At 40.5% G+C, this 24719-nt stretch overlaps 1 protein-coding gene across 1 annotated transcript in view; it reads right to left on the bottom strand.

Annotated features, from left to right (window-relative positions):
* Positions 1-24719, bottom strand: part of CFAP43 (cilia and flagella associated protein 43) — a 79642-nt gene that overhangs the window by 23436 nt on the left and 31487 nt on the right. Inside the window, exons 10-23 of the mRNA XM_040992159.1 lie at positions 23352-23432; positions 22252-22400; positions 20327-20430; positions 18757-18897; positions 17874-18046; positions 15950-16099; positions 13520-13650; positions 11549-11701; positions 9880-9970; positions 9455-9532; positions 6532-6657; positions 3514-3618; positions 1694-1810; positions 125-355 (exon numbers count right to left, since the gene is read on the bottom strand). Of these exons, the coding sequence (XP_040848093.1) occupies positions 125-355; positions 1694-1810; positions 3514-3618; positions 6532-6657; positions 9455-9532; positions 9880-9970; positions 11549-11701; positions 13520-13650; positions 15950-16099; positions 17874-18046; positions 18757-18897; positions 20327-20430; positions 22252-22400; positions 23352-23432 (1830 nt within the window). The remainder of the gene's footprint in view (positions 1-124; positions 356-1693; positions 1811-3513; positions 3619-6531; positions 6658-9454; positions 9533-9879; positions 9971-11548; positions 11702-13519; positions 13651-15949; positions 16100-17873; positions 18047-18756; positions 18898-20326; positions 20431-22251; positions 22401-23351; positions 23433-24719) is intronic.

The raw sequence follows: 24719 nt of genomic DNA, 5'->3' as shown, positions 1-24719 counted from the left end.
TCAGTATGTTTCTCTGTGTATTTTAAAGACATTTATTGATTGATATTAGGTTTCAGTGTATTTGAAAGACCCCTGATGAGGATCCTTAGAGACCCTCAGGGGAATAAAAAGAAATTTCACTTACTTTCAGTAATACAATTTGGTTGACTTTCTCTTCTCTGGAATGAAGTTCCAACTGGCTCGATAATAAAGAAATATCTACCCCAAAATCAGTACTTAAACTTCCAAGCAGGTAATTGGGCAAGTTGGTATCTTTTACTGGCTTATTTTCGTCTTCCTCTTCTTCATCATCCTCTTCATGATGTTTTTTAACCAATGCAGCTGCAGACTGGACCTCTACAATTTCCTTCTGTAACTAAATATAGAAAAAGATGACATAAGAGTTAAGTAAGAATTCTCTAAAGTGGCATTTTGTGGCAACTGTTTTAATAATAAACACTTCAAGAAATTAAATTGTCTTGCCAACAGATAAGTGATGACTAGATCTCAAAGCTGCTGAAGGAATCAAAACATTGGAACCTGATAAATTATAGGTAAATCAAAATAATAAAAATCATCCTATCTTGGGCCCAGCACGATAGTATTAAAGTCCTTGCCTTGCACGCCAGGATCCCATATGGGCGCCAGTTCTAATCCTAGCAGCCCTGCTTCCCATCCAGCTCCCTGCTTGTAGCCTGGGAAAGCAGTTGAGAATGGCACAAAGCCTTGGGACCCTGGACCTGCGTGGGAGACATGGAAGAGTTCCTGGCTTCTGGCTTCGGATCAGCTCAGCTCCAGCCACTGCGGCCACTTGGGGAGTGAACCAACAGATGGAAGATCTTCCTCTCTGTGTATCTGCCTTTCCAATAAAAAACAACTAAAGCTTTAAAAAAATTATCCTATCTGATAAGGTATAATATGAGGATTTATATTTTTGTGTCAGGATGACGCCAATTTAAAAATATTGTGAGTCTTTTTGGAATGTAACCATTCAATATTTTATCTCATATTTCACAAAGGAACTTGTAGACAGGGCTTAAGAATAATCAAGAATTGTCTTCCTTTTGTTCAAGAAATGGTGGATACAAAGTTCTGGTAAAAGCAAAACCATGTTAAAGGAGAGGGTTTTCTTTGTTTTTTGTTTGTTTGTTTTCTAAGTAGATTGGTAGGATTTTTTGGCCAAAAAAGCAGAGATCGATTTAGGAAAACAAAACTCAAGCAAATGGATTCTGCTTTATCTGTGGTCAATTATCTTTCTTTAAAAGGATTTACTAATCTTTTTTTGGAAGGTAGAGCAACAGAGGTGAGGAGAAGAGAGAAGTAAAGAGAAAAACACAGAGATATCTGAACCCATTGTGCCACAATGCAGGCCCACTTTGTCATTGTGTAAATCATAATCCCTAGTGAGAAAGCGTGAAAATATTCTGTATGGATAAAGAGAATCTTTCAACAGGTTAAGAACAAAACTTCAATCTCATTTTAAAAAGTATATTCTCATGTTTGAGGACTGCTGTAGTGTAAGAGGTGACTCCATGATTTACGGATCTAGCCTCCCCTACTCATTCTACATCTATTTTACAGATTCATAAGAAAATGTAAATACATACAATACGTAAACTCATCTTAAATTGTACCTCTACTCAACTTTGTATGAAAAAGACCCTCACAATAAAGCACATCACTTATATAAACACACACATATTTAAAATTATACTTTAAGACATTCTGCTTCAGTCTTCTTTTGCTGCAAAACTCGCTTCAATTCTTCCATTTCTTCAGGTGAACGTTCCTTCATTGGGAAGTTCTCAACTACACAAGGGATGTGGAAGCACTTGGGAAAGCAAAGCAAAATGAAACAAATCCATTTTAGTACCATGTGGCTTTTTAGGCAGTATCCAAGGGGTGTTTTCTGTAAAATTAATTGATAGGTCATTATGTATAAGTAAGACAGATGATATAAATTTCCTTAACATACAGCCATACAAGGGCTGGCTAAGTTTCTACCTCTACTACCAGCATCCCATATGGGCACTGGCTCGAGTCCCAGATGCTCCTCTTTTGATCCAGCTCTTCTGCTAGTGGCCTGGGAAAGCAGTGGAGGATAGTGCTGGAAGAAGCTCAGCTCTGACTGTTACAGCCATCTGGGGAACAAGAATCTCTATATCACTCCTACTCTCTGTAACTCCACCTTTCAAATGAAATTTTAAAAACTTGGAAAAAAAAAAAGATACATTCCTGTATGCCATTAATAGTGTTGTTGAGTTTCCATAAAACACTGTTTTTGTGAAAGGTTTATTTCTAGAGCAGTGGTTCTCTGCTAGGAACCACTTTTTAATTTAGAGATTTATATATTTTACTTGAAAGTCAGAATGAGAGAGAGAAAGAGAAAGAAATCTTCTACCCACTGGTTCACTCCCCAAGTGCCTGCAATGGTCAAAGCTGGGGGTTCAAAGTTGGGAGTCAGGTGGGTACAGGGGCCCAATCTTACAGGTCTCCCATGTGGGTGCAGGGACCCAATCCTCCACTGTTTCCCCAGGCAATTAACAGGGACCTGGATTGAAAGTGGAGCAGCCAGGACTCGTACAGGTGCCCATATGGGATGCTGGTGCTGCAAATGAGGATTCATTTGCTATCCACTGTGCCAGCCCCTTGGAGTAACTTTGTCCACTTCCCTTGTCATCACCCCACCCCCTGAATCATTTGGCAATGTCTGGAGACACTTTTTGTTGTTACTATTAGGGGTGCAGCATAGTACCGTCTCAAGCAGAGATCCGGATGCTGCTAAATATCCCACAACAAGGACAGCTGCACAACAAGGAATCATTCATTCCCAACGGTCACTCTTCAGAAACTCTGCTCCACAGTCATACACAATCAGACAACTGTGGAGTGACTATATGAGGGACTTCAAAAACTTCATGGAAAATGGGGATTCTAGAAAAGCTATGCTTGGACCTCAATTCTTTGAGTAAAAATGCACTTACCTTTTAATTCTATCTTTCCATGAAATGCTCCATGCAGTTCCCCATTTTTCCATTACTTCACTAGCCAAAGGGGAAGCTGTTAATAGTTATTACAGGCATCAAACAAGATTTTTGGTTATCCTACACAAATAGGGAAGTTGTGTTGGGAGGAATCTCAGTGAAAAAGCAGCTCTGTAGAAGATATGATGATAGGTGGAGGTATGCATGTTAACAATTTTATTCCCACCTTTCAGTTCACGTGGGATGTGAGGGGGCCTTCTGGAGTATAGACAGGAAGATGTGGACAGAGTGTGTGGCATGGAACAGGGAAGAGGCGCTGAGACAACACCTTGCCAGAGGTTGGTTTGAAAGCAGGTGGCGAGCGGGCAGGGAGGGAAGAATAAGCCACAACAAAGTGACACACTGAGGTAGGATTCAGCAAGAGGAGGGGCATGGCATGCTTGCAATGCTTTGCTATGTATATATTTTTTTAAATTAAAAAAAAAATCTATCACAAGCTTTCCACTGCAAATTCCTTCCATGCAAGGAGTTGTACCTGGAGTTCTGTTACCTTAAGAGATCGACCTTTCACAACCATAGAATTCCAGCATTCTTCCTTGATAATTTCAGCCAGATAGCTCTTGGCCAGGTTATGCATCTCTACATCCTTTTTCATCTGGAGAGACACAGGTGAAGGGGACAGAGAAACAGAAGCAGGAAGACATCACCTGTTAGAAAAATATCATCTCCACTGAAAGTTCATGAACCTGTCACATTGAGTGGGAGTGATTCTTGACTCTTCTCCAACATGAGCTGCCCTGCCTGGAGACACAGCCCTGCGTTTGAGAATGCCCCCTGAAGTTTATGTCTTCCTTGAGGACTGGGGTGTTGACATCAGCTTTAAAAGGCAGCCAGTCATGGGCGAGGTGGACTATGAAGGTAGTGGCACGGCTGCTGGGAGCTGGAAGCCAATTCGTACAGCTTCAGGGGACTGCAACAGCAGGAAAACACAACCAAATGTCCAGTTGTATTAGAGAAGTTTAGAATGTGTATTTCTATGTGCGACTGCCAGATAGCTGAATGTCAGCTAAATCTTTTCAATGCACATCTGAACTGCCAGTCTGTGATCTCTGGGGATCTCTCCTGCGCTTAATTCTTCTGTTGACTGTTTCTACAATAAAAAAAGAATGCCATGCTGCCCTCAGGGATCGGATCGTTTCTGTTTCTCCACTCAAAAGCATATGAATTACTTCAATTGGTTCTATTTGCTTAAGGAAACCCATGACTTAATATGAAATGAGTCCATCCTGTTTTCATAGGTGTTACCAAAAGAACTGCCAGGAGCGTGAGCCCTGACACGCCCTAGGCTTTAGGGCCCTCTTCAGGATCGTCCTTCCATTTCGCTTGGTTGGCAGAATGATTAGCAAACTAGTTAATACTTATTTTATAGTATTAAAATTATTTAACCTGTCTAATTATTTAATTAATTTAAATTATTTTAAAGTCTATTATTTCCGTTACATTATATATTCATTTATTCATTATCTGATCAAATGACTCAACTTATATTTTGCTTCTTCCTGATTGTGAACTGGAAGTTACTGCAGCTATTTTGACATGGCAGTTGTCAGCAGCTGCCTGATTCCTACCCACTTGGTCCTTCTCTCCGCACTGCTAAAGCCACTTGATCAGCCCTTCCCCACCTGACACCGTGTCCAGGTCGTCCTTTCTGGGCTCTGGGCCTTTTCCTGTTGGTGAGATCTGGGGCTTACTAGTATCCTGCTCTCCTTAAGAGTATGATCCCTAATTAGCAGATGCCACAATCTACCCAAGGACCGATCTGCTGAAAGGCAACTGGGCTCACAGAGCATCTGTTAATACTGTTTCCTGGGCCACTGACATGCTCAATACAAAGCTGAAATCTCTCTCAAGGCAGCAATATGAGGGGAAAAAAAAGTGCAAAGAGCCTTCCTCTGTATCACAGCCTGCCTCTGAATCACGGAATTCTTGAGGATGTGCAGAAAGTTGTCTGTGTGACAAAAGAAAGTAGGGAGAAATGTACAGGCTGGAGACTGGGTGAGCAGGGTGCCACCTACAGGCCGATACAGGAGGCTCGTGGTGGTAAGGAGGACCTTGGAGAGAAAAGCGCGACAGGTGAACAGGGAGGCAGCACCTAACCTCGAATCATTGTTGAGTGACTAGGATGAGTAAGCTGGGAAGACCTTGGGCAGAAGAGAAGGGAGCAAGCAGTTCAAGCCCAAACCAAACCAGGGCCGAGGAGAAAGCTACAGCCTCGGGTAGGCAAACAGGAAGATCTTCCCGGCTTCGATCTTAGCCAGACGATTCTAGCTCTTTATGCCTAAGTTTCCTCAATTGGGGAAAAATAATACTTTGCTTTTCTGGATTGTTGTGATGAACAAAACAAACACCATTCAAAGAGCCCCTACACATCAGTCCTTACATGTGAGAACAAGAAATTAGAATCCTTTCTTGGAGCTTCCTGTTAACAAATTTTATAACAAAAGACCAATTTTTTTTTTTTTTTTACCAAGTTTGACAAGTTCTTCAGGAGTTGTCTTGCTCTGCACCTGCCTTCCTCCTGAGACTCTGCTGTCCACTGTCCAACCTTTTCCTGCCTCTCTGTCCCCGGAACACTTGGAGTGTTTCTCCCGTGAATCCTTTGCTTTGACTGCTCCCTCTGCCTCTCTTCCCCTAGGTCTTCAGTCAGTGTCCTCACTTTTAGTCCCAGTTGAAACGCCGTCCCTCTAAAGTGGCCTTTGACGTCACAGAAGTACATCTCCCACGTCTCCCAGTGGGCCTCCCTGTACACAGATGCCACATACATGGGTTCAAACAAATAAGAATTTAAAACTATCTGAAAAATATTGTGTCTGTACTGAATATGTACAGGCTTCTTTTTTCTTGTCATTCCTTTCTTCTTTTTCTTTAAAAAAAAAAAAAGATGTGTTTATTTTTTATTGGAAAGCCAGATTTGCAGAGAGAAGGAGAGACTGAGAGAAGGATCTTCCATCCATTCGTTCACTCCCTAAGCAGTCGCAATGACTGGATCTGAGCTGATCTGAAGCCAGGAGCCAGGAGCCAGGAACTTCCTCCGAGTCTCCCATGCGGGTACAGGGTCCCAAGGCTTTGGGCCATCCTCTACTGCTTTCTCAGGCCACAAGCCAGGAACTGGATGGAAAGTGGATCAGCCAGGACATGAACTGGAGTTGATATGGGATCCTGGTGTATGCAAGGTGAAGTTTTAGCCACTAGGCTACTGCGCCAGGTTCTCTTGCCACTATTTTCTAAACCACAAATCCTGGCATTTACATTATAATAGAGATTATAGGTAATTTAAAAGATGATTTAAAGCATTTAGGGACATGGCTTGCCTAGATGCTCTGCTGCCATCTTAACCCAAATTCAAGGATAGCCTGACTCATTACATTCACATGCACCTAAGTTTGCTCTACTCACTGTTTTCTTGGAAGTTTTTGTTATATTTACATGGTTTGAGGAAAATTGCTGTCCTATTTTTTTCTTTACTTCTTTCACAATAATTTTATGGTTGAATCGGATTTCTCTGTACCTTTGCCACTTCTTCCTCATTTTCATCATGAAGCCTTTCCAATTCCTCAAGATCCAGGCCAAATTCATATTGGTCTAATTTTGCAATATCATCTACTTGTTCATTTTCTTCCATCATATCTTGAATCTGAATCAACACAGAAAAGGATGGGGAAGGATTAAATTTTAAAACGGTAGTTTCCTTAGTCTCTTTAGAGGAAAATCAATGAAAACAGACATTTTGTTTACTTAAATGTACTGCTGTGCAAAGAAATCGGGTTATGGGCTTATTGTAACTATTGAAACTTTAAAAGTTTAACCCTGAAAAACTCATTTGTAATAGAAACAATAAAAATATATAAGTTCAACCCTTCATTAAACAATGTTAAAAATTGTTGATATTTTAGATTACTAATGGTATCATAGTTAAAAAGTTTAAAAGTCTTTGCAGTTTAGAAATGCATACTAAACAATTAAAGGTAAAAGGGTGTATGGAAATTACTTCAGCACAATCAGAGGAGGGGCTTGTAGGTGGGAATATGACTGGAACAACGTGGATCATTAGATTCACAATTTTATTATTTTTGCCACTTTATATAAATTTGAATTTTCCATAAGAATAGTTTAGTCTTTGAAACAACAAATAAAAGTTAGTAGATGGGTTGAACAGTAAAATGGATACCATGATGCTAAATCAGTGATCTGTAAGAGCTGAGAATTTTCCTGGTGAAACCAAAAGGATAAAGATGGAAAGTGGGAAGCCAAAGTTGAGAGACTGGAAAGACTTATCTAGAAATTTCTTCAACTCATATGGATTCAGAAGTAGAGGATGAAAAATCACAATGTTCAAAGAAATGACAATTTATAAAAACATAATGAAAACACAATAACTCAAGTTGTAGAGGGCAGAAACAAGTGTTGAGCAGGACTGTCTCTAGGAACAGAAACAGAAATCTCACAGATGAATCCTAAATATTTCTGAAGAGCAAATGCATATAACAGAGACAGTAGACCCAGACTGACAGCAGACCCCACATGCAGATAGCTTTGGATCAGCATCTGGAAGGGAACAATCGCCTTGAATCAAATCTTCACTTCTAAGCTCATCAAAGCCTTAATCAAGTATAAGGCCAAAACAGAGCACTTGTTTATAGATACCTAGGGGCTAACAAAGTTCACCAGTACTCACTCTTTCTGAAAGCGTTGATAATAGTGGGTGTAAGCCAGAGGAAAGGGAGGTGGGAAGACTTAACTGCTTAAATAATATTTATATTTACAAGTCCAAATGACATCAACTGGGGAAGGATGAGGCAGAGGGAGATGAAACAACAGAAGCCCATTGGGGTCTGTGTCTTACTGGGGGTCAATATGGTATAATTCGCTCTAAGCCTGGGCTTTTTTTTAAATTAATTTATTTTTTATTACAAAGTCAGATATACAGAGAAGAGAGACAGAGGGGAAGATCTTCCATCCGATGATTCACTTCCCAAGTGAGCCGCAACAGCTGGTGCTGCGCCAATCCGAAGCCAGGAACCAGGAACTGCAGGGTCCCAAAGCTTTGGGCCATCCTCGACTCCTTTCCCAGGCCACAAGCAGGGAGCTGGATGGGAAGTGGAGCCACAGGGATTAGAACCGGTGCCCGTATGGGATCCCGGTGCATTCGAGGCGAGGACTTTAGCTGCTAGGCCACTGTGCTGGGCCCCACCTGGGCTTCTTAAAGAGCAAATTATGATCTGAATAACCTAGGATGGAGGCAAGATTCTGCATTTGCAACCAAATCCCAGGTGATGTTTAGTTCTGCTGAGCTCTGGAGCATTGGGAAGGAAAGCACCAGGCAATGTTGTAAAACCCCAAAATAAAACACGTAGATTAGAATTTGAGATATAGAAATAGAATCATAAAAAACAAAAAAGAAAAAAAAGAAAAAAAGAAATGGAATCATGATTCCAAAATTTAAAAAAAAAAAAAAAAGGCAGGAGCCTGGTGCGATGGCCATTTGCCTAATCCTCCTCCTGTAAACGCTGGGATCTCATATGGGTACCAGTTGTGTCCCAGCTGCTCCTCTTCCAATTCAGCTCCCTGCTTGTGAACTGGAAAAGCAGTGGAAGATGGCCCAAAGCCTTGAGTCCCTGCACCCACATGGGAGACCAAAAGAAGCTCCTGGCTCCTGCCTTTGGATTAGCTCAGCTCTGAACATTGTAGCCCTTTAGGGAGTAACCAGAGGATAGATCTTTCTGTCTCTCCTCTCTGTAAATCTGCCTTCCAATTAAAAATAAAACAAAACAAACCTAAACAAAAAACAGGACAATAACAAAAAGCATATAATCAAAGAGGAAGAAAGAAATAACTATAAATAAGATAAAATATAAAATCCAGGTACAGCACTGTGGTGCAACAAGTAATGTCACAGTCTATGGGGCCAGCATTCCATATCTGCACTCCATTTCTGATCCAGCTTACTGCTATATCAGGGACAGAAGCTGAAGATAGCCCAAGAACGTGGGTCCCTACTACCCAGAGGCCCAGAAGAAGCTCCTGGCTTTTGGGTCCAGATTTGCCCAGCTCTGTCTATTAAAGTCATCTGGGAAGTGAGCCAGCAGATGAAAGATTTCTCTCTCTCTCATTTTGATTTCCAAATAAATAAGTTTTAAAAAAAGAAAATCCAAAATAAAATGACAGTCAATGTAGATAAATACTGATAACAAATGTGTCTAAACTCACTTATTAAAATATCTTAGGATTTATAAAAACTAATCCAAGTGTCTACTCTTTCTAGGACAGAAGAAAGTTGAAAATAACGGGATACAAGAGGTATAGGCACGCGTTAATAAAAAGAAAATATAGCAAAAATTAACATTGCCTTAAGAACAAAATATTGGGTTAAGGACATTTTGCATAGAAGAAAATGAAGTTCAAAAAATATGTGTTAGTATCACAACACTTACAGTTTTAGCAAGTGCTCTGATTCTTGTTTTTATCTCTTTTCTTTTCTGGGAAAACAACTTAACCTCTTTTTTGATGGCCTGAAATAGAAAAAGTATATTACTTAAAAGAAATGATAGAAAGAAAAAGAAGAAATGATAGATGGATGATTAATACACAAATGAACATATATATACCACTTCTCTAGAAAAGAATAATATAAAGGTTGTACATAAAGCACCACTACTGCTTTTTTAAACCTTACTGTCACTATGAAAATGACCACTGAGGCAACTTGAAACTGTTGCCATTTATAAAGCCAATGTTTTATAAATGCTTATAAAAGTAATGCTTCTTTCTTCATTTTAACTTCCCAATAGCCTTCCACAGAAAATGAGTCTACCTGTTACATCTACAAAACATTGTCCACCCCGTGTCTTATAGCTACCTCTTGTGTTTTTTGTTGTATCCAGGGAATTTTCTTCACATCATTTGGTATGTCTAATTCCTCTTGTGACAACGTGTCCATGCTTGACTTACTCTGAGATACCTTGGAAGAAGACATTTCTTAAATTTAAAATTAATCCAGATCTTTTCTTCCCACCCTACATTTACCTGCTTGCAATCCTTTTGCATTTGTTATATTTAAAAAATAATATCAAACATTGACTTCCCTAAAACAATGCTTTGTTACTACCAGTCTGTCTTTATAACAGAAATAAAAATATCTCCAAAGACAAATAATATAAAGTATACATGAAATAACACCACTGAAATACTTTGTATAAATCTAACTGCTACTATGTAGTTGTCTGAGAAAGCCACAGAGAGAGCAGACATGATTAGATAGGTCACGCCACATAAAGCACTCTTGCCCTGGGACTCAGTGCTCCTGCCTGTCATGGTATGCCCCATATCTGTGCTTAGAGGATTCTAATCCCCCAAATACTTTTCTCCCTCCCTTCCTCCTTTCCTTTCTTCCTTCCCTCCCTTAATCATTTGAGAGAGAGATCTTCCATTCACTGATCTCCAACATGCATTTTAGGGTCCCAAATACTGGGTTCTCATCTGCTTTCCTAGTGCATTAGCAGAGAGCTAGATCAGAAGCAGAGCAGCTGGGACTCCAACTGGCGCTCTGAGACAGGACATTAGCATTGCAAGTGGTGACCCTCTGCCTCCTTCTTGAGATCTTTACTCTTTCCAATCCCATCTGCCTCTATATCATTCACATTTCCCTTCTACTGAATCTTTGTTTCCCAAAAGTAACTAAATATGACTTAGTATCTAGCATCAGTCATTTTACACTCCAGACTCACCACAATATTAACCTTTAATGACCACGCTAACTCTATTCTCCCCTTTACAGCAAAATGTTTGGGAAGAGCTCAGGATCTCACACTCTCCTACTTCTTCTATAACCTCACTGGCTGCCCACTTCCAGGCCCCTCTGCTGCCTTGAATTGTTCCTCTGGCTCCTTATTTTATTTCATTTTATTTTTGGAAAGACATATCTACAGAGAGACAGAGACAGAGAGAAAGATCTTCTGTTCGCTGGTTCACTCCCCAAGTAGCTGCAACAGCAGAGCTGAGCCAATCCAAAGCCAGGAACCAGATCTCCTGTGAGGGTATAGGGTCCCAAGGCTTTGGGCCATCCTCTACTGCTTTCCCAGGCCACAGGCAGGGAGCTGCATGGGAAGTGGAACAGCCCGGAGACAAATCAGCACCCATACGGGATCCTGGTGCATGCAAGGCAAAGATTTAGTCATTAGGCTGTGGCACTGTGCCCTCCCCTGGCACTTTACAAGTTTGTCTATCCAGACACCTCCTAAATAATGTAAGAGATAGGAAGGTATAGCAGACCTGTCTGACTAACTACTTATGTTGGTAGAAGATGCTTTCTTTTGTTCAGGCAAGCCTGGATCTTGTACTATGATTAAATGAAACTTGAATTGTAACATTTGTGATGCCTTTGAGAAAGAGTAAGTATTTTCTTTCAAATACAGCATACACTCCTTTAGAAAATTGTAAAATACATGGATAAAGAGAAATATTACTAAATATCTTTAAACTTGATTAATGGAGAAAAGAAAACAAAGCAAGTATGGCTATGTTGAAACTCAACTGTGTGTTCAGATTCGTGTTCCATGTCTATAGAAACTCTTTGTTGATTTAATAAATAATCATTCTCCTCCTCCATGGTGCTACTCAGAGAACTGAATAATTGCTGGAAATACTCAGCAGTGTCAGTGGCTAAGTTTCCTCCAAATCGCCTGTATTAATAAAAAGGAAAATACATAGGCTAAAAAAATCAAAATAAAAAAATTACATTTAGCATGAACATTTCCAGTTATCTAATCATCTCTACATAAAGGCACATGTAGACAACTCCCCATGGTGTCTTGTCATTATTAGGACTCCACTGAGAGAACCTATTCACAGCCCCTGGGACATAAGCCTCCTAACTGTCCCAGGGTGACCTTCTCACACTGTCCCCACTCCCTTTCCTGATTCGTCCTAGGTTTCCACCTAGTAAGTGAGTATACAAGTTACTGTAGTGGCCTGAGACCAAGGCCTGGACCTGGCTCTGCTCTGCTTCATATACATGATCACATGATCAACTTTGCCCTCATGGCCCAGCCCTGATAGGGAGGGCAGCATTCCTTGCATCCAACACATCAGGGCGCTTCAAACTTTAGGCACCTCAGTCTCACCAGGAGAGCTTTGCCAAAACAGATTCCTTGGTCCCACCCACAGATATGCTGATTCACAAAGTCTGGGGTGCAGTGCAGCAAACCCCACCCTGAGTAATACTGCTATGGATGACAGCGGGGTTATCACATGCTTACAAGCCCATGACCAAGGTTTCACACCAGTTTTGCTCTGACTCAGTTCAGGTAATTACTGATGCAATGCCCCTGGTTTGTAAGTATGGCTTCAGCACTTGTTTGCTTCTGCATGAGACGCTACCTGTTCATGGACTGTAAAACAACACATTAGCCCTTCCAGTGCTAATATTTTACTCAGAGTTCTAAGTATGATGATGAAGAAGTCTTCAAATGAGTCTTTGGAAGAAGTGGCTATTAAAATTGCCATCATACAAAATCTGTACTACTTCATATTTCCTCAATGTTACCAAGAAAGACCATGTTTTTACTGGTGCTTTCATCACAGGAGGCACCAGGAAATACAATTTTGGCCAAAATGAACTGCATATTGATGACTGATGCCTTTTGGCAGATCAGATGAGACAAGACTTAAAGTTCAGTCTATCTTTTCTGTGTTATCTTCTTGCTTTGGACCTCCTTGGTCACCATCTACACATGTGGAACATAGTCTGTTTACTTAGAATTTTAACTTTAATCTAAGTCTAAATAATTTAGCACCATCTAAGCAAAATCTAATTAGAGAAGTAAATGTGTGTGTACATGTATGGTTTCTTAAGGATACATAGGAGCTTGGGTAATTATTTCATGCTTAGATGTACCTTCATTCCTTAGGGTGCTTCAATGGATGTTGAGTAAGGTAGAAATGACCACCCCCATATTAACTCTACTTCTGTACATTGTGTAGTTTGCTGCTTTGATATCTGGGGTCAGTGGTCCTAAGGGGTGGCACTCCTCCAGGACTGACAATTTCTAGACAGGATAAATAACTCTCCCTAGAGTACATCTTTCACACACAAACCAACTAACCCAGAGGCCATGCCTCTGTCACCTTTACTGCTGGGGTTCACAGGCAGGGCCAGCCTTTCCTTGTCCTAGCAACTCCAGGGCCTAGTACCAGACAATAAGGAGCAGCCCCTGTGCACAAGAACCCAGTGAAGCCATTCAAACTGCCAGTCCTTCTTACATACACCATAAAAGCTCTCTCCTACATTTCCCCCATCCTCCAGCCTCAGGAATGTTTCTGTGTGGCCTTCACAGCGTGGTATATCCTTTATTTCTGGGATCTGAGAGTATAATCAACTCTCTTGTCAAAGGCCATCTTTGTTGATACACCCATCTTACTGTATTTAAGTCAGTGCAAAATTGATTATATTTTTAGATATTGTGCCTCAAGGGGTTGATTACTATGTGCTTTATACCTACTTCCATTTGAGGAAGACAAGCGTGCCATCATCTTTCCCATTCACCAGGATGCTTTGTCCATCTATTGAAATCCTCATTGATTGAATTCCATGACCTTGGTGAGAATGACTCCGACATCGAGCAAATGTTTCCTGAATGGTTTTAGGGAAGAAATGGAGAAATTACAACTGCTGTTTTACCACACAACTTTTAATTTGGGTTCACATGGACGTTTTTTGTGGATGAATCTTCTATTTGCAAGGAGCATTCCAGTTGGTCTGGAAATAACCCTACCTTGGTGGTACCAGCACTTAAAATCTCTGATTCAAATGACATTCACCAATACCAATGTATCCTCCTCCGATATCTGTGTGCTATGCAAGAAGAGCGATTGTTATCAACAACTTATAACAGGGAACCAGATGTGAAGAAGTGAATGGGCTTGCTGAAGGCTTACAGAATAGAGTGGTCCTGAGCAAGCAGAGATGGTGAATCTGGGTACCTTCAAGTATTCTGGGCCAAACATTAGAATGTCTGTGTCACACTGGTTCTCAAGAATAATGCCTTTTAAAAACCTTTTGAGGGCCCAGTGTGGTGGCCTAACAGCTAAAGTCCGTGCCTTGCATGTGCCGAGATACCATATGGTACCGGTTCTAATCCTGGCAGCCCTGCTTCGCATCCAGCTCCCTGCTTGTGGCCAAGCAAAGCAGTTGAGGATGGCCCAAAGTCTTGGGACCCTGCACCCACGTGGGAGACCCGGAAGAGGCTACTGGCTTCAGATTGGCTCAGCTCCGAACACTGCAGCTGCTTGGGGAGTGAGTCTCTCCTCCTCTCTGTATATCTGACTTTGCAATAAAAATGAAACAAATCTTTTTAAAAAAATTAAAAACCTTTTGAGTATGCAGTATATGCAAATTGTTAGAAACTAAAAAGCAGAAAAGGGGAAACTGAAAATCTCCTACTGTCTCCTAAAGGCAATCAATGTCATTACCATTTTTAACATCCTTTCAGTTTTTATGTATATGTAAATGAATTTTTATATCAGTATAAGTTTTATTACACAAATGTTAGCATAATACATATATTATGCATGTTTCTTTCTGCTTAACAATAAATATATCTTGAGGTTATTTCCACATATTACATAAAGATTTCCTTATTCTGTATTTCAGCTACATAACATTTTATATATAATTTATGTACTGTTTATGTACCATAAATAAAACTGTTTATGCTTTTATGAAGACTCTTATGTATGAGGCATTTTTCATACAAGCACAGACAACAGAATCACCCAGAATAAGTCTGACATCGTGTCATATCATGGCTACTCTCAGTTGTACTGTATACTACCACTCATTTGAATAACAATGCGACTAAGTTTGCAAAATTATTAATGTAAGAGTTATTGCTAAGGAATTCCAGATATTTCCCAAATTGGAATATTGCTTTTCTTTTCTTTTTTTATAGATTTATTTATTTTTATTACAAAGTCAGATATACAGAGAGGAGGAGACACAGAGAGGATGATATTCTGTCTGATGATTCACTCCCCAAGTGACTGCCGCAATGGTTGGTGCTGCACTGATCCCAAGCCAGAAGCCAGAACTTCCTCTAGGACTCCCACTTGGGAGCAAGATCCCAAGGCTTTGGGCCGTCCTTGACTGCTTTCCCAGGCCACAAGCAGTGAGCTGGATAGGAAGCGGGCTGCCGGGATCCCAGCGCATTCAAGGCTAGCCACTAGACCACCTTGCTGCTCTTCTCAAAATGCATTCCAATATTTTCTCCTAGAAGTCAGCAAAAAGGGGTAAGATATGCCCAACTAGGGGCCCAAGGGGAAGATGTCATGTGGGGGATTGCAATGCTTCAGGCATCTGGGGTAAAAGTTTCCAGCTGACAAGTACAAGGGATCGCTCCCTTTGGGGGAGGAGTTAAGATTTTACTTTCTTAGAGGTCTCTGGACAAGAGAACAACAGTAGTGGTAGTGGTACGTTGCGGTGAGGGGCGGTAGGCAGCAACTCAGCAATGGCAGGCTTGCACAGTGAGTTGCCATTTTCAAAGCTATGTCCCATTCATTCTCCGGCCCTCATTAGAATCCCACAGCAGGCAGGGGTGGGGGGGCACAATGCTCCTCCCCAGCCTCACAGATGCACACCTGAAGCTAAGTAAATCCCACTGAATTTTCAAGAGACACTAATTGAGGACAGGGCTGAGCTGGAGCTCTTTCAAGAGATCCTGCCCAGGGCTCTTTTATTTTCAGATTTTATCCCACTGCTTGGAGCTTCTTTCCTTAGAGATTATAACCTTGGCACATAAGAACACCAGAAAACTGTTAAGAGTCATTATAATCATCAGTGGTTAAAAAAAAAAAACAATCTAATTCACTTAAAACGTGTTTCAATACGTGAGATCAAGGTACACATGATATAATTAAAAAAATAAAGAATTTACCAAAGTATAAACATCTCGGATGCACAGAATGCCACATTTAGCTATTGTTATGACCCATTGTCCATGTGAAGACAGAAAAAGCATTCCGGGGCCATAATGCTTGCTTTGCACTTTTTGGAATGGTTTAAGAACATAAACATCATTATGAACCTGTCAATCAAAGAAAATGAACACATTATAGAAAAGATCTGGTAAGCAGTGCGTTTGGGAATACAGACATACATATATAAGTATGGGTAGATCACAGTCACACACACCATCAGAAATAAATTGCTGCAGAACGAAGTGAGCGCATGTGTGCACATGGTGTCTCACCTCTTTGTAACTGAGGTTGTTTCTGTCTGCTAAAGAAAGTTTTCTTTGTATGTCAGTCATTAAGGATCCCAGTCCGTGCTGACAATCTTTCTCCCTATTAATCTCTTTTCTTATATGTTCACCTTTAACCCAAAGTAAAACAGCCAATACTTCTCCTATGCATCTCCTGCATTTGTGCCTCCTAGCCTCTGCTTGTTCTTCCTGTTGTTTGCATTGCCCCTCTGCCAGTCATACCTTCCCCCCACATCAGTGCTGCACCCCATGATTGCACACAAGGTTTCTCCATGTCAAAATCTGACTTCTCCAAAGGCCAGCTGAAATGTTGCTGCCTCCATAAAACTTTTCTTGAGTCCCCTTTGTCACATGGCATTTCTTCTTTACCTGAATTTCTATGTCTCCTGGCTACTCTGGTTGAAAAGGACTTTGATCAAAGAATTCAGTGAGAGAGAGGTGTGGAGACAGAGAGGGAGAGGGAGACTGACTCTCAGTGCTAGAACACAGGCATCATACTTAATTACCAGAGGGTAGCAAGCAGGAGGGCAGCAGGCCAGTGTGGGCAATAAGAAGTGACAAAATTGGGGGCCAGATGTGGCACAATGGGTTAGCTGCTGCCTGATGCTAGCATCTCTTGATCCCCGGCTGATCCCCTTCTGATCAATTTCTCTGGTAATGTGCCTGGGAAAGCTGTGGAAGATAGCATTTGTGCATGGGCCTCTGCCACTCATGTGCAAGACTGTGATGGAGTTCTGGCTCCCGGCTTGGGTCTCAGACTGTTGCAGCCATTTGGGGGAGTGAACCAGTGGATGGATGACTGATCTCTCTCTTATTTTTTCTATCTTGGCCTTTCAAATAAATGAATCAATCTTTTTGAAAAATGGACTAAGAATTGTGAAATAGCATGGGAGAAGTTTGAAGAGAGATGATGAAAGGATGCAAGAAATGCAGTTTATTTTATGCAATTTAGCTTAGATCTCAAATGCAAAGTTACACTGAAAATCATATGCCCTATAGCCTTTGACACCTATGGCATAGATTTTATTTTCTTTTTTTCCTAAGATTTACTTATTTTTATTTGGATTTTTAAAAATTATTTATTTTAATTGGAAAGGCAAATTTATAGAGAGGAGAGACAGAAAGGCTTTCTATCCACTGTTTCAGTCTCCAAATGGCTGTAATGGCCAAAGTGGAACCTATTCCAGGAGCCTCTTCTGGGTTTCCCATGTGTGTAGGGTCCTGTAGCTGTGAACTATCTTCTACTGCTTTCCCAGGCCAAAAGCAGGGAATGGGATTGGAAGTAGAGCAGCTGGGACATGAACTGACACCCTTGAATTGATTTTCTAATGCTAAGTTTTTTGTTTTGTTGAAGACACAAGACTAATGTCATGTTGCCTATATTGTTATCTGACAAGCAAAATGTGTCGCATATGAGGGTAAAGCTATTCAAATGCAATTTCAAATAATACTATTGTGGAGCAAATTCAAGAGAAGTATGCTAACCAAACGAAGTCATGTGTTAACTTATCGGTTAGTCAAGAAGATCTCATCTAAATAAAGCCACGTGTCAATGCAATTGCCAGATAAATGATAGAGTGATCAAGTTTTAGCATACTTTCTTAGGAAGAAGATAGCTACAGATGTATGGCACTTGGTCACAGAAGCCATGTATTCGGTTACTTTGAAATTCCAAGACTGCAGAGGACACAGAGTGCTCCAGCTCATACAGGTTCTTGTGGATGAACTCATCTCTCAGCCTCCCTCTTTCATCAGCACAGATTGCAAGCACTATGAGATTTGGGGAAGAAAAGAGATCATTTATATTACATGTTGATTTTGCTTTTTAAAAATAATTCTGAACAATTATGAGAAGGAAAAATAAGAATCTTTAATGCTCAATTAATATTGCAGAGGCTGTTAGGTAATAAAAATGATTGAATACAACTTGCACTAGAAATACTTAAGGATTAAATGACTGACAATAAAATGTCTTTTTTTCAACTAATTTAGAGATAATCATTAATGTTATTATGGTACAGAGATTCTTAATTAAAACATAAAAGTATTTTGATGTTTTTGGCTCTCACACTCCCTATGTTCATAAAAACACTATTCAGAAATATCTTTGTCTAAAACAAAGAAAGAGAATCTTTTTCCTCATATCTTTATATCCAGAAAAAAATTTTCTTAGTAATTTCATCAGTGAGGCTAACTACACTGTCATCTATCTGAATTTACATATTTTTAAGGTTATGAAACAAGAAACATCACAGAATGACAATTTGAAGTAAACTGATCTTTTCGTTTCTGATAATGAAGCAGATTCATGTTACAAGACACTGAAGAAAGTTCATATTTCAAGTTACTCAACAGACACCTCTGTTTTACTGTGCAAAGTTATACAAAAAAATGACCATTTTCCCTCTTCATATACCTTCGCCAGATGGAAAACAGAACAAGAGAAAGCTAGGATTTCTCTGGACCAGGGAAGAACTTACCTTCTGGTAGTGGTCTAGGCAACGAGAATATTTCCAACCTGCTTCTTCCTGTTTCTGGATGTGGGTAAAGCACCAGCACTGTTACTCTCTCTGTTTCCAACAGAGACACTGTCGAGATCTGTAAAATGTCTTTGCCCACCTCTGAAAACAAACACCCAGTGGTTATGGATAACTTTAAACAGTCTCTGACTTCCCAACTAAGACATCACTCAATCTTCTGATCCAAATTTATTTACTGGACATTTAAAGTGAGCTTGAAACCAAGTGACAGAGACAAAATTGGTTCCAGAAGAGGCTATTAGCATTTGAGCTGAAAAGAAAAGTCAGAGCAGAGGCACTCGGAGTGGTAAAAAGTCAGGTGGCACAAAGCAGGAAGAAACATGTGTCAGAAGATGACTACGCGGTAAAGTCTGGAGAATAATGAAGGGCCTTGAATATCATTCTGCAAGTCTGGAATTTGCTCTATGGAAGACATTGTGAGAGGTTTTGAGATGGAACTGACATGATCTGATTTGGTTTTTACAGGACTAGTCTAGTACCACTGTAGCTGTTGCAGACATTTGAGGAGTAAATCAGTGAACAGGAGATCTCTCACCCTCTCTCCTTCTGCTTTTCTCCATCTCCATCCTTCCCCCATCACTCTATCTTGTAAAATAAGTTACAAATTAATAATAACAATAATAGACAATAAAAGCAAGCCTAAATGTTTGATGGGACCAAATGGGTAAGCTAAACATGTAAATTAGATTGGCCTGTTGCTGACCTCACAGTGGATACAGACTCTAATGTTCCACATTGAAACAGATTTGATTGGCCAGAAAGTAAGAGAGGAGAAGTTGCAAACAGAAAAGAGGTCCAAATCTTACACTGAAGTTATGAACAAAAATGAGGTAGTGAAGAAAAGTGAGGATGGGCCAGTGTAAGGAGGGGACTGAGGAGTCACCCCTCCAGAAAGAGTCTGAGCAAGGTAGGCTAATGCTGAGGTGCGGCCCTCACGTATTTCCCAGTTAACAAGATGATCCCCAAGACAGCTGCTTTCCCACACCTGTGAGTCCCCTTGACCCTGTCACATTTCCCTCCCCTTTTCTTCCCTCCTCACACCTGACAGAATTATTTGCTTCTTTCTCTGAGTCCACATAGTACCCTGCTTGTTCTTCATCTACTAAAGTGTCACCTGGATCTTTTCATCCCCCAGAAAACCTGGGTTCAGCATTTTATACGTAGAAAATGCTCAACAGTTTTAAATCCAGAGAAAAAATGATTATGTATTAGAGATGCTGCTTAAAGACTTCTCCTCAATTTTATTTTTAATAACATTAGGGCTATTCAGCCACTCAATAACTGATTTAAGAAAATTTATTTAGCATCAACTACACGCCAAACAGATGACAATCATGCTCCAAATACCTCTAAACATGATGTGAAAATTCTTCTCAATAACTTCTAACATTTATTTAAATGTTTCCTTTTTGGAAATATGATACAAATAGTTATTTAACTACAGCTCCATTTTTATAGCCTTACACTCATAGTAGTCAGAGTTTAAACTTAATAAAATCCTTTGTCATACCTGTAAAACCAAGGATTTGAAATGAGCTTGAGGGGCTGGCATTCAGAACAAAGATGTTTCCTTCAGATGTTCCAATCAACAGATACAATCCCCGCTGGTCATAGCTAGAAAAGAGGAATTCCGATGAAAAGCTACTATTTGGTGCACCAATTAGATGGGAAACAAGTTCCCTGGATGAACATGGAGATATGCCCCAACCCAACCATTCTTTTTTTTTTTTTAAAGATTTATTTTTATTATTTTTTTATTGGAAAGATGGATATACAGAGAGGAGAGACAGAGAGGAAGATCTTCCGTCCGATGATTCACTCCCCAAGTGAGCACAACGGGCCGATACTATGCCGATCCGAAGCCAGGAGCCTCTTCCGGGTCTCCCACATGGGTGCAGGGTCCCAAAGCTTTGGGCCGTCCTCGACTGCTTTCCCGGGCCACAGGCTGGGAGCTGGATGGGAACCGGGGCCGCCATGATAGAACCGTTGCCCATATGGGATCCCGGGCGTGCAAGGCGAGGACCTTAACCACTTGCGCCACTGCGCCGAGCCCAACCCAGCCATTCTTACAGCTTGACTTTTAATGCTCTCTGGCCTGGTACAAGAAACGTGACCTCACACAGGTAATGATGTATGATAATGATCACATGCAGGTGTAATCACTCCACTGTAGGCCTAGTCATTTCTAATTTGCAACCTTTTAGAACACAGTCAAGGAGATTCAGAAAAGATAGACAGATGGGCAACTGTTTCACCACAAGTGGGAGGAACTGTCAACAGAGCCTTCTTGGTGTTGCAAGTGAAAATCAGTAAGCAGTTTTCCAATTAATGATGAGAGTGACACTTTGGTCCTCTGAGCCTGGTACCTGGCAGGAGGGAGAATAACACAGTGAGATGCTTCTACAACCTCATCAAATTAGAAAAAAGTGAGGAAAGCAAATTACAAAAATCTGGGAAGGATAATTACTAATAATAGCATGACATGAAGAGCAAGGAGTGGATCAAGGGAGGCCCTCACTCCCCTCCTCTTAGCTGGAGGCCAGAGAACTAAACAACAAGATATGGGAGAGCGGAAGCTCAGCCCCAGTGATGCCAACTCAGGCAAAGCAGCCTTTGCCCTTGCGAACCAGACCCCTAATCTAACAGGGAAATACAGAATGCCTGATCAGAGTAGTGTTTCAAGGATCACTGTCGGGGAGCTACAGTGCACCTCACGCTGCAAAGCAGGGCTCAAATGTCAGCTCTTATCAAATTCAAAACAAAACAAAACAAAACAAAACAAAACAAAACAAAACAAAACAAAACAAAACATCCACATCCAGTGCCTCCATACTGAGCGCTGCCTCAAAAGAGTTGAACTAATCCCAATGTCTGTTGATAAACTTTTAAAAAAGATGATAGCCTACTTGTATAGCAGAATGCTATGCAGCTACAAAGAATGATAGCAAATGTTCTGTGAAATACACCATTCAGTGAAAAAGAGAAATGGGAAGCAGTTTGGGAATCATCTCTAGGTTGCTCCTTGCAACAGCAAGGACAGTGTGTCTGGAGCCCGGCTGCCTGGGCTCATGTGACAAGTGCCACTCCCTGTCTGTGTGGTGTTGAGAAGCCAACATTGGGGAGTGAGGGAGAGGTGACAGGAGCACCTCCTCAAGGTCAAGCAATAGCAGCAGCACCTGGCAGACTCCCGCGTTCTTGGTGGTTATTTGTGTAAACAAAAGGAAGTCCTTACTTTTTTGCTTATTTGTGGATTAAATGTCTTTGGGAAGAGAATCAAGAAATTGCCTTCAGAGACAGATAGAGCAAACTTGCCACTTTTTTTGTACTTTTTGAGAGTTGAAAAGAGTGATTACATTAGAATCCCAAACAAACAGAAATAGGCACAACTTCACATAAATGATGGCGTCACTGGAGCCCCTGACAGGAGGTACTTACGTGAGGTGCTCTACAGAAGACTCGGACAGGAAGGCCTTGTGAATCTCCTTGGGGGATTCTACATCATGGACGCTTAGGAAGTGGACGCAGCCATCCACAGTCCCCACAGCAGCAGAGAAGGAGGAGGGAGAGCAGGCCAGAGATGTTGCCTGTTTAAAATATACCCCTGAGAATTAAGCCTGGTCTCCTGCATGTAAGAATTCTACAATTTACTTGGAAAGTCTGCAGGATGGGCAGAGGCACAATAGTGTGTGATGCTCAAATTATAAACCCAACACTTGTGAGCAAATCAATTGCATAGGCAGCCATGGGAACCTTTGACCCTAACATTGGAATAATGGAAAACTAAAGACTTTTTGAACTTTATTCTAAGATTATTTCTTCCACTTTTAAACCATGAATTCATTTTTGACTCCTAATTGATGAAACAATCATTATGTCAATAATATATGTGATTAAAGAATTATTGGACCAAAATTAATGAAAAATAAAATAAGCAGCTTAAAATATATTCCTAGCATTTCTTGGACATTTTTTATAGCATGTTAATGATATTTTAAATTAGCATTTATCTACTGAAAAATGTTTTGGATACTGGGATGCTGGTATGCCTAAAGGTGATTGAGGAAAACAGCTCTATCATTGGACACAATTTTAATTACTCGTTCAACTTCCTTGGCAACAACAACATTGAAGACGATGCTAACAACCTGAAGGCCCTGGGGCATGGCCCCCTGTCCCCACCTCATCAAGGCAAGGAGGAACTATGGTCCAGCAGCCCTACTCCCAGAGACCCCTCCCCACCACCCTAGCAACCCATGATGAAAATTGCAGCACCAGTGAGATAAAACCCACTAGGATTTTGGAAATGACTGCCAAGGCAGGAAAACTTATCCTTTCTGCTACACTCATCTAGCACATCACACTCCACTCTCTGGGCTGTGCCCTGTACTTCACACACAGACTGACACAAAATCCACAGGACAGAAATGCAATAGGGCTCACAAAGCATGTCTCCACGCGTGACTGACAGGAAAAGGTAGAATGGATTAAAATGCTACATCTTAAATAAGAAAACTCCCTTTGTCAGGTATACTTACTGGGGTATTCAGATAAATCTTGCTTGCACAGACACACTCCTCCATCCACCAAACACAGACTTCCCCAGAAGGTGTGAGTGTCTGTAAAACAGGAAAACGAGGCTCTGGGTGGGAAATGAGACTCCTCTGTTTCCTTTTTGTACTATTTTTTTCTCATGTTGATTAGGGTAATGCTGGCCTCAAAGAACAAGGTAGAAAGTACTTCATCCACTTTAATTTTCTGGGAGAGATTGTAAAGAAGTATTATTTCTTCTGAAAATGTCCAGTACACTTTACTAGTGAACCAATCTGAGCCTGGGTTTGTTTTGATAGGTTCTTAATCATAGATTAAATTTCTCTGATGCAGATCCAATCAGGTGATCTAATTCTTTTCATCTGAGTTTTGGCAGATGTCTTTCAAGGTATTATTTCATCTAGGCTATCAGATGTGTTGTCCCAAAATTGTTCATAATATTTTTTAATTGTCCACTTAACATCCATGGGGTAAAAATGAACCCTCTTTCACTTCTGATAATGGAAATTTACCATCTTTTCTTTTGCCTTAATCAGTCTGGCTAGAGATTTATGTTTTAGTAAGAAACAGCTTTTGGTTTCATTTTTTTATACTGATTTCCTATCTGCAGTTTTATTAATGTCTGCTGTAATTTGCATCATTTCTTTTCTTTTGAATCCTTTGTAGTTAAGCTGATCTTTTCCTGTTTTCTTGAGGTAAGAACTTCCTTCTGTTTTAATATGCAATTCCACAAATTTCTCTCCATTTACTACTTTTACTACATCTTGATAATTTAGTGAATTTTATTTCATTTTCATTTTGGTGAAAAAAAAATAATTATCTCCTCAGACTTCTCTGACACATGTGTTGTTTAGATGTGTGAGATTTAATCTCTGAGTATTCTGAGTTTCCTACAACTTTTCTAATAGAACGAAGTTAATTCCAGTGTGTTCTGAAAGCATGATGGCATGATTTCTGTTCTTTCAAATTTTAAGTGTTCTGTGGTCCAGAATATGATCTGACTTTGCGAATATAAGCTTGATAAGAATATGGGTGAAATACTATAAAGACATAAGTTTGATATAGTTGATTGGTGTTGAGGTTCAATTCAACTATGTTCTTACTGTCTTTGATCTTTTGCCTGCCAGATCCATGTCTCTGAAAGACTTCACCATCCTTGCAAGGAGGTACAGGCAATATATTTCTTATAGTTTTGTTATTCTGAGACAGTATTACTCCTTCACATTTTACTTTTACTTTTAAATTTTATTTCTGATATTGTTTACATAGCTGTGAAGGATGCATGTCCATGGGGCCTCTGATTAGGGTGGGGAGGATCAGGCATGGAGGAAGGTGGGTGAGACACGTGTTTCAGG

The sequence above is a fragment of the Ochotona curzoniae genome, unplaced genomic scaffold (assembly GCF_017591425.1).
Source record: "Ochotona curzoniae isolate NIBS_2020 unplaced genomic scaffold, NIBS_Ocur_1.0 contig_66, whole genome shotgun sequence".
NCBI classification, from domain to species: domain Eukaryota; kingdom Metazoa; phylum Chordata; class Mammalia; order Lagomorpha; family Ochotonidae; genus Ochotona; species Ochotona curzoniae.
Note: the sequence above shows the minus strand (reverse complement) of the source record. Positions and strands in the feature narration are given on the sequence as shown.